General features: G+C 31.7%; 1 protein-coding gene across 1 annotated transcript; it reads left to right on the top strand.

Moving 5' to 3' along the window:
- Positions 1 to 639: 639 nt before the first annotated feature.
- Positions 640 to 8,456, top strand: LOC127119250 (protein DETOXIFICATION 27). The gene is made up of 8 exons (XM_051049451.1): positions 640 to 1,034; positions 1,116 to 1,657; positions 1,750 to 1,836; positions 2,692 to 2,748; positions 7,499 to 7,737; positions 7,814 to 7,932; positions 8,027 to 8,116; positions 8,212 to 8,456. The coding sequence occupies exons 1-8, from the start codon at positions 762 to 764 to the stop codon at positions 8,269 to 8,271; spliced, it is 1,467 nt and encodes a 488-aa protein (XP_050905408.1). The 5' UTR covers positions 640 to 761; the 3' UTR covers positions 8,272 to 8,456.
- The last annotated feature ends 2,460 nt before the right edge of the window (positions 8,457 to 10,916 follow it).

The raw sequence follows: 10,916 nt of genomic DNA, 5'->3' as shown, positions 1-10,916 counted from the left end.
CATTATATAAAATCTATCATTTATTAGCATTTTTATAATTTTAAAAAATTAATTTGTAATTTGAATATTCAAATTTTGATTTAAATTAAACCGTATAAAACTATATCGAATCCGATCGAATTTTTTTAATCAATCATTCATAATCGAACCGAATCGCGAGTAAATTTATCATTCAATAAGATGAGTTTTTATCTTAAAATTGATTCAAAATGCATCACCCTTAGGTGAGATCTATATAAAAATAATAATTAAAATTTTAACTTTATTCTATAATAATTGATTTATTTATAATAAATTAAATAATTTTAAAATAATTAAATCTTTTAATTTTAAAATGTCATTAGTTATTTTTCGATACTTATAGTGAATTAATATCATAATTATCACTTTCATTTTAATATATTTCACTTTATATTTATTATAATGATAATTATCCTAGTACTTATAAATCAATAGCATTTTTTTAAATAAATAATAAAAATAAAAATAATTATTAATACTTTCTTAGTCAAATAAATTGAATATTTATACCTTTATTAGTCAAATGTAACAATCAAAACTGAAATTGGGCAAAATGACACCTGTCTTATTAAAAAAAGTTGAAAATTCCTTATTTCAATTTCAGACAAATCCCAAGTCCCTTTAAAAGCCATCCTCTCAACCATTCTTTCTTCTCTTTTTTCTCCCATGATTTTTGGTTCTTCATAAACCAAACAAACTCCACCCCTTGTAAGCAAGTATTCAAAAATTGCCTGGTAGCTATGTCGAACAAAAAACTATCTTCACCCTTAGGAGAAGCAAAGGTTCCATTATTATTACCAAATGAACAACAACAACAACAGACTCTTACAAGGAAGGTTTTGATTGAATCAAAGAAGCTATGGCATATAGTAGGTCCTGCCATTTTCAGTCGTATCACAACCTTTTCTATGTTGGTCATTACTCAAATCTTCGGCGGTCATCTTGGTGAACTCGAACTTGCCGCTATCTCCATCGCAGTTAATGTTATTATCGGCTTCAATTTTGGACTCTTGGTAAATTTCCATAACACTATTCCATTCTAATATATACTCATTTTGTTATCTCTATATTCAATTTTTTTAATGAATTTTTAGTTGGGAATGGCGAGTGCATTAGAAACACTATGTGGCCAAGCATTTGGAGCAAAACAGTATCACATGTTAGGAGTATACATGCAACGATCATGGATAGTACTTTCCATTTGCTGCATTCTTCTATTACCAATGTATCTTTTCACAACGCCAATGTTAAGAGCGTTGGGACAACCAGAGGATGTAGCGGTGTTAACCGGAGAAGTTACAATGTGGATGATACCGTTACATTTCTCACTTGCGTTTCAGTTTCCCCTCAATAGGTTCTTACAGTGTCAACTTAAAACCGCTGCTATAGCTTGGATTTCTCTGATGGCATTTTTTATTCATATTTTTGTTAGCTGGTTGTTTGTGTTTAAGCTTCAGCTTGGTGTAATTGGAGCTGCTGCTACTTTGAATTTCTCTTGGTGGGCCCTAACGATAGGGTTTTATGTTTATACTGTTTGCGGGGGTTGTCCTTTGACATGGAAAGGGTTTTCTATGGAGGCTTTTTCTGGTCTTTGGGAATTTCTTAAACTCTCTACAGCTTCTGGAGTTATGATGTGGTAATTTTTTTTCTTTTTCTTCATTGCTTAATAGATTCAATGTCTCTTAAGTTTCTAGATTTTTTATTTTTTTATTTTTTATTTTTTTTCAGTTTGGAGAGTTGGTATTATAAAATTCTCATATTGATGACGGGGAATCTCCCAAATGCAGATATTGCCGTAGATGCTTTGTCCATATGGTAAATGATTATTTATACAACATTTTTAATTTAATTTTATATATTTTCTTGGTAAAAATATTTATTATTGTAGTTGCACCACAATTTTAAAAGTTTTTTTTTTAATTATTGTAAAATATTTTAATCATTTCATGATCATAATATAAAGATTAAATTATAGTTTTGTCCCTAATTTTATCTGAGTTACAAAATTAATTTTTCTATTTTAAATTCAAATAAGTTTGATCCCTCTATTTTAAATTTAAATATCTTTAATTTTTCTTTTATATTTTTCATAAAAAATTAATAAGATTTTCGTTTTTAACTTATAATTTTTATCTATAAAATTCAAACTTATATTTATATAGAATGGTTTATCATATTTTACAAATAATTTATATAATAGAAGGTTGATATTCCATGAATGAATGTAGACATATTTATTACTCTTGATTTATAGTGTACGATTTTTTTAGTTACATACCATTCTTATATTACTGAATTATGTATTTACCAGTTGTATTTCTTTTTTTGTTTATGTATCGAGAAAAAAAAATTATTTAACTTTTTAATTATAAATTTGTTACCTTATTTTAAAAAGCAAATAGGCCTATTTTTGAAAAAATAATAAATTAAAAATATTGTAAATGGCAAATGATTTTTACTTTAAAATTTTTAAATTTGTCAATACATATCAATATTTTAAAAATTACATCACATATGAATATTTTAAAAATTACATTACATATCAATATTTTAAAAATAAAATGTAATTTGATAGAATACAGATTCTGTCAAACAATTTTAAAAATATTTTATTATATATTCTATTTTCTCTTATTTTTGTACTGATCCATAAAATGTTTTGTTTGGCAGTATGAATATAAATGGTTTGGAGTTCATGATTCCATTGGCATTCTTTGCTGCAACAGGGTAACATGCTTATCTTATTTTAATTTCAATAAAATTAGATCGTAGATAACTATACAAAAGTCTTTTTGATTGAATGGTTAATCTAAATATTAATTTTAGTTCTTATATTTTTATTGCAATTATTGTTTGAATTTTTTCAAATGGACTTTGGTCCATTAACATCTAGAATCCTTAAGACTGACTTATTATCTAATAGAACATGTTATAATGTTTGTTATATTTTTATTTGGTTTCTTTAGTGCACTTTGGTCCACTAATATTTTTATTTTTATTAAATATTAATAAAATAGAAAAAAAATATTAGGGCAATCTACTATCCAATCTAATCCATCAAAAATTAGTGGATTTGTTCAAATTTATCCATTGACGTAGTGGGTGGTTATTTTACCTCACCCAAACCGGAGTGTCCTATATGGATTGGGTATGGGGTTTAGCTAAACCCAACCCAAACCAACTTATGTACACCCTAAGTATCGACATTGAAAACGAATGCAAATGATGTCCAGAAAGCTACACACAAGGATCAAAGGAAGAAAGGTGGAAAATCTATGTTTTTTATTCACCAGTGTGTGGATCCTAACGTGATCGAGAAGATCATTAAAGAGGAAATGACCAAAAGAGCGTGGGACAAGTTGAAGAACTTGTACGACGGATATGAAAAGCTGAAAAGGGTGAAGTTGTAGATGTTGAGAAAGCAATTCGAGATGACTCAGATGAAGGAAGAAGAATTAGTTTTGAAATGCTTTTCATGTGTGGTGGTGTTAACAAACCAATTGAAGGCGTGTGGTGAATCAATCAACGATTTGCAGAAGATTGAGAAAGTGTTGAGATCTTTGACTGCAAATTTTAATTACATTATAGTGTCTATTAAAGAGTCCAAGAACCTAGCAAAGATGAAGTTGAAAGAACTTCAAGCTTCATTTGAAGCTCATGAGATGAGGCTGAACAGAAGAACTCAGAAAGGGAGAAGGTGGATGAACAAGCACTACAAGCAAGATTCATCAAGAAGTCTGGAAAAGAGAAAGCAAAATAGAGAAAGAATTTTGCTAGTGATGAGGAGTCAAGCAAGAATTCAAAGAATCACTCTGATTCAACCAAGAAAGATATGAAAAACAAGTATTTGGGAAAGAAAGTTGACATGAAGGAGGTGCAATGTTACAACTATCAAGGCTTTGGTCATTATGCTTGAGATTGTCGAAGAAAGAAAGAAACAAGAGTAAAATATAGTGATGAAGTGTAGTATGCACAAGCTGGAGATAACGATTCTGATGATATGCTACTGAAAGAAAATACTTAATCGAACAATGAGCAAACCAACATATGGTACCTAGATTTAGGATGCAGTAATCATATGACTTGTAATAAAAAACTGGTTCACCAAGCTAAATGAATTGGTTGAGAAAGTGATAAAGTTTGCAGATGACAGGAACATCACATCAAGTGGAAAAGGAGATATCTTTGTTGTCATAAAGGATGGTAACAAATTCAGCATCATTTATGTGTTGTATGTACCTTTAATGACAAGTAATTTGATAAGCGTAGGTTAATTACTCACAAAAGGGTACAACATGAAGCGGGAAAAGAATCAGATGAAGGTGTATCAAGGTGATGGATGGTTGATTATAAAGGCACCATTAGCAAACAATAACACATTCAAAGTAGAAATCAACAAGGTTGATCGCAAGTGTCTTTCATCCACTGTAGAAGAAGACAAGAACTAGTTATGGCATCACAGGTATGGACATCTAAACTTCAGAAGTTTAGGTATGCTCGACCAAAAGAAGATGGTGTATAACTTACCTTAGGTGAAGGAACCATGTTCGGTATGTGAGGAATGTTGCAAAGCAAAGCATGATAGGAAATCATTTAAACATGACTTGTCTATAAGGTCGAAGGAAAAGCTTGAGCTTGTTCACTCTAATGTGTGTGGACCTTTTAAAGTAAGGTCGAATAGAGGTAACTTCTATTTCATAACTTTTATAGATGAATTCACAAGATATATATGGATTTACCTTATTGAAAGGAAGAGTGGAGTATTCACACAATTTAAGAAGTTCAAATTGCATGCTGAGAAACAAAGTGGATGCAAATTGAAGAAATTGGGAAATGATGTTGGTGGTGAATACACATCTCGAGAATTTGTTATATTTTGCAATAAGGAAGGTATAGAGCATGAGTTCATTGCATCATATACACCTCAGCATAATGGTATAACTTAGAGGAAGAATCGAATTATACTGAACATGACTAGGAGGATGTTGAAAGCTCAAGATATGTCAAAGAGACTTTGGGGTGAAGTAGCTTTGACAACAATATACATTCTAAACAGATGTCTAACAAAGAAGATAGTAGAGAAGACACCTTATGAGGCTTAGACATGACATAAGCCAAATGTCATCCATCTTATAGTTTTTGGATCAATGTGTTTCAAGCATGTTCCTAAACAATTGAGAAAAAATCTAGATGATCAAAGCCAGATCATGTTGCTCATAGGTTATTATTCTACTGGTGCATACAAGTTGTATTCTCCAAACGATGATAAACTAGTGATCAATAGAGACGTTCTAGTTAACGAAATAAAAAGGGTGAGATTGGAGTCATGCGTCAGTTCGACGAGAATAAGATATAGTCACAAATGTGTTTGAAGAAGATCAACAAACTGGATCCACAACCAATCAAAATGAAGAACCACCTGAGCAGAGTGTCAACTAGAGCAAGAATTGAGTCGACAAGGCTAGCTAGATATGACATATTTATGGATCAAGCATCTGATGTATATGGTAACTTAATAGAAGAAGCGATGATGATGGAGGAAGCATGCCCTATTAATTTGGATCAAGCTATGAATGATTCGAGTTAGTTGGCAGACATGAAAGAAGAACTCGGGATAATCGAGAAGAACAAGATCCAGAAGCTTATTGAAAAGTTAGTCAAGAAGTCAATTGATGTGAAGTGGGTTTACAAGCTGAAGCAAAAGTCGAATGGTGAAATTACCAAGAATAACGCAAGACTAGTGGTGAGAGGTTTTCTGGAAAAACCTGGTATTGATTTTAATGAAGTCTATGCACCTATTGCAAGGTTGAAAATAACTAGATTTATTGTGTTGACTGTAGCATACAAAGGGTCGAAGATGCATCAGTTGGATGTAAAGTCAACGTTTCTGAATGAACCTTTGGAAGAAGAATTCTACGTCAATCAACCACCAGGATTCAAAAACAAAGGGCGGATTCGAAGTGTGCATATTTAGGAAGGCTCTATATGGTTTGAAGCAAGCCCCGGGGGCTTGGAATAAGAGAATAGACATCTTCCTGATCGAAGCATATTTCACAAAGTATGTCTCTGAACATGGAGTGTATATCAATGGTACATATAGGGTCAGTCGAATCATTTTATGCATGTATGTATAGGATTTGTTGATTACAGGTGTAGATGAAACAAAGATAAGAGTAGTTAAGTTGAAGCTGATGTAGGAGTTTGAAATGACTGACCTAGGGAAATTGTCATATTTCTTAGGGATAAAATTCAAAGACACAGGTGAAAGAGTATTCTTGCACCAGAAGAAGTATGCCCAATATATCTTGAATAGTTTCAAGATGAACAACTGTAATACAGTTTCCATGCCATTAGAAACTAAAGTACATTTGAAGAAGGATACAAATGATGAGTTCGTAAGTGTGACACTGTACAAGAAAGTCATTGGATCCTCGAGGTATCTTTGTAATACCAGACCAGATATTTGTCAAAGTGTTGGATTGTTGAGCCGATTCAGAGAGAAATCCCAAGAATTTCATCTCACTGCAGTTAAAAGGGTGTTGAGATACATAAGAAGACCAACACAAATGCATAGGTATATGACTACATTGATTCAAATTTCAGTGGAGATCAAAACGAGAAGAAGAGTACTACAAACTACATATTCACGATCGAAGACGCTCTAATCTCTTAGAGGTCAAGGAAGCAAAACATTATAGCTTTGTCATCATATGAAGTTGAGTATGTGGTTGCATCATATGTAGCATGTCAAGCAGTATGGATAAATATGTTGCTCGAAGAACTCAAGATCATGTAACCTAAGAAAATGAAGTTGTTTGTAGATAACAAGTCAGTTATCGACCTAGCCAATCATCCTATGTTCATGGTAGAACTAAGCAAATAAAGAGAATGTGTCATTTTCTTAGGGATCAAGTAAATAAAGGAAAGCGTGAACTTGAGCGTTGCAAGACATAACGACAACTAGCTGATATACTCACCAAATCCATGAAGAAAGTCAGGTTCAACGAGTTGAAGAAAAACATTAGGATGAGAAGTCACGAAAACATGAATTAGGTGGTGTGTTAGAAGTTGTAATTCGATATTTTGTAAAAAAGTTAGTATTCGACTGTGTCGAAGTAGCTAGTCAAAATCGTAGGAGTCAGTTGTATTTGACATAGTCGAATATAACATATAATTATTGTGTCGAAGTCAAAAATATAACTTTATAAATTTTGAACTTGGGTTGTATGTTTTGAGTCTGAGCTTTAAAATAAACATACATTGTAATAATTTTGAAGAACTACCCACTTAATTCTAGAGAATTTGCCTTAAGTTTTAATAATTTTGAAGCATTTTTTTTGTTGGAATTTTTGTTTCCTCTGTTTTTTTTTTCTTTTACTCTAAGGCACGTATTGTGCTTAAATAATTATTTTATATTTATTTTGCTTATTAAAAAATAACTAATAATAATGTGAGTTACAATGATATATATATGCAGAGTGAGGGTTGCAAACGAGCTTGGAGCTGGAAATGGGAAAGGAGCAAAATTTGCTACTATAGTAGCTTTATTGACATCATCAGCAATAGGAGTTTTCTTCTGGGTATTGATTGTGGCATTGCACAAGAAACTTGGTTACATATTTACTACTAGTAAACATGTTCTTGATGAAGTAGACAATCTTTCTCTTCTATTAGCATTCACAATTCTCCTCAACAGTATTCAACCAGTTCTATCAGGTATTATTCTCACTAAATTATAATCAATCACATTTACAAATTTATTTTAACAATTATGATTGTTTCACAATTTTAGGAGTGGCTGTGGGATCAGGGTGGCAATCATATGTTGCATACATAAATTTAGGTTGCTACTATATTATTGGGATTCCTCTTGGATTTTTAATGGGTTGGTACTTCAATCAAGGAGTCATGGTATGTCTAATTTCTCTATTTATTTTGTTTATAAAATTGTGAGTCAAGTAATTTGCTAAAATGTGAACTAATGGTTTTGAAATTGAACAATCAGGGAATCTGGGCAGGGATGATTTTTGGTGGAGCAGCAACTCAAACATTAATATTGTGTTGGATTACACTTAGGTGTGATTGGGAGAAAGAGGTAACTATCCAGTGTCTGTTAGTTTTGTTTTGTTTTTGTCTTTTTGAATTTGGATAATCTAATTTATTTATTTTTTGTTTTGGCTAAAATTGCAGGCAGAGAAAGCAAAATTGCATTTATCAAAGTGGTCAGATAAAAGACAACAACTGAACTAGTGTTTGTTTTGTTTAAGAAAGAGATTCATATTGAAAACTAGTTAATGGATTTGTTTCGAAAGTTCTTTATCTACCCATCACAAAATATTGGATAGAGTTATCCATGGAGTAAATTGTCTTGAAAATCTCATGATTTAAATAATTTAATAAATAATTAAATATGATAAAATTAAATGGCATATTAACTGATTAGTGGGAGGTACACTGCCCTATTTTTATGGATTAGTATAGACGTTGCCACCATTTTTTTAAAGATTCGGTTGGGATTGAAGATTGTTTCCTCGTATATTTTTTTTTATAAAAATAAAAATTATTTATTTAGAATTTAATTGCAATGTAATATTAGAGAAGACTTGGAAGTGATGTTTGATTAGTTTCACATTTTTCCCCATACTTTTTCGTTCTATTTTTGTCACCTTGATTCAGAAGGTCGAGTCTCCCCGTCAGTTAGGTGATTTTTGACCAATTTTTTTGACGGGGTCGCTTTATAGGTTTATATCCAAAGTGTTGGTAACTAGGTTGTCATAGGTAATGAACAACCTCATTTTTCAAAATCAATCGTATTTTTTTGAAGGAAGATTGTTAGTGAATGGGGGTGGTGTCTGTTAATGAGTTGGTGGATATGGCAAAAAAAATTAAAATGTTTGCCTCATTTTTAAGGTGGATTTGAAAAAACATATGATTCAGTTAGTTAGAGATTTTCAGATTATATGCTTATTAGGATTGGCTTTAAGGTTAAATAAAGATCTTGGATGCGCACATGTGTCTTTTTCTGGTAATCTTGATGTTTTGGTTAATGATTGTCTGACCTAAGAAATTAGCATCCTAAGGGGGCTAAAACAGGGTGACCCCCCAGCTCCTTTTCTTTTCATGTTTGTGCCTGGAGGGTTGAGTAGATTGTTTACAAGGACGGTGGATATCGATCTTTTTCTGGTTTAGACTTGATTCTGCATATTTATATGTAACCCATCTCCAGTATGTGGATGACAATATTAACTTGGCAGATGCTCCACTTAATAAACTTTGGTCAATTAAGGTTATTCTTCAGGGTTTTGAGATGGTTTGGGGCATCGTGTTAATTTTGCGATTAACAGCCTAATAGGGGTTAATATGGATATGATTTTTTTGACCTATTTGGTGATTTTCTCCACTGTAAGCAAGCAACCATGCCCTTCAAGTATTTAAGGTTGCTAATGAGGGCTGATCTTCGACTCGAATCTACGTGGGAACCTCGAGTTAGTTTGATTTCTAAACGGTTGACCTCGTGGAGACATAAGTATGTCAATTTAGGGGTTTGGACTGTCTTACTCAAATAAGTTTGGAATGATATCCCTACTTTCCTCTTGATTCAATTAGTTAAATATATGTGTAGTATATGCTTGTTAGGTTTTACTTTAATGTTAATGGGAGAATATGCACATGTGTCTTTTCTAGTAATCTTGATGTTTTGGTCAACGATTGTCCGACCAAGAAATTGGCATCTTGAGGGCCCTTGTCTCCCTTTCTTTTCTTGCTTCGCTACAAAAAATAACATCTTTTACCTCGGTTGAAAAAAAGGTCTTACCTCGGTTTCACAAGCGAGGTAACGAAGGGCGGCATGAAAAGTGCGCACTTTACCTCTCGGTTTTAAAAAAATGACGGGTAAGTGTAAAGGTAATGGGTTAGATCCCCATGAAGACCTTTTTGTAATTCTAAAATGGTGAAAACACATGTCCCTTCGGTTTTGTCATTTCACTGGCGGATATAACACATTTTCACCTCGGTTATTTTATAAAACTGATGGGTAAAACAATTTTGAGTTTATTAAATCTACTGCGGATTACTTGTTTTACTAAACCCTATAATGAACATATAGCTTCTCAAAATTGGTTAGGAAAATAATTATATGAACAATTGTGTTATATTTGAAGAACAACTTAGATTGATTAGTGATTTTGAAGCATCATGTAACTCATCATTCATCTCATGTTGTTTTATGGTTAAAATCTCTCCAATGTTTCAAGTTCTTTATTCAACACTTCATTTTCTACTAGTTCATTCTTGAAAGCATAAAATTTGATGCTTTGAAAAATGAACAAATATGGAAGAAAGTTGAACGAAAACTAGAAGTATTTGAGAGATTTTAACATTAAAACAACATGAGATGAATGATGAGTTGCAAAATGCTAGAAAATCATTAATTAGTGTAAGATAAGTTTCACATACAACATAATTTTTCATATGATTATTTCCAAAATCAATTTACTGGGTTATATGTTTAAAGAGGGGTTAGTTAAACAAACAAACTACATTATATATAATAAACTCAACTCGGAAGAACAAGATGAGAGTTGCACAAAGAATCACAAAAAAACAATCTTGATATCAATATCAATCTCTATTGAAACACAATAACAACAACAAAAATACAACATATATATTTAATAAACTCAACTAAAAAAAACAACTTACATTAAACAACAACACAAAAAACAATCAACAACATCAACGACATTATCAATAACAACAACATCAAAAAACAACCTCTATGGCTTAAGGTCTCAACAACAAGAACAACAATATCGACAAAAACAGCATCAATAACAACAACAAAAATAACAAGAAAACCTCTAGTGTTTTAGATCTTAATAACACCACAACAACAA

This window comes from Lathyrus oleraceus, chromosome 2 (genome assembly GCF_024323335.1).
Source record: "Lathyrus oleraceus cultivar Zhongwan6 chromosome 2, CAAS_Psat_ZW6_1.0, whole genome shotgun sequence".
Classification (NCBI taxonomy): domain Eukaryota; kingdom Viridiplantae; phylum Streptophyta; class Magnoliopsida; order Fabales; family Fabaceae; genus Lathyrus; species Lathyrus oleraceus.
This window is presented reverse-complemented; position numbering and strand designations above follow the sequence as displayed.

Excerpts from the sequence above, each read along its gene's own strand:
- LOC127119250 (XM_051049451.1), top strand. The coding sequence starts at position 762 with ATGTCGAACAAAAAACTATCTTCACCCTTAGGAGAAGCAAAGGTTCCA. Across the intron at positions 1,837-2,691 it reads GTAGATGCTTTGTCCATATG|TATGAATATAAATGGTTTGG; the intron begins GTAAATGATTAT and ends TTTGTTTGGCAG. Across the intron at positions 8,117-8,211 it reads GGTGTGATTGGGAGAAAGAG|GCAGAGAAAGCAAAATTGCA; the intron begins GTAACTATCCAG and ends CTAAAATTGCAG.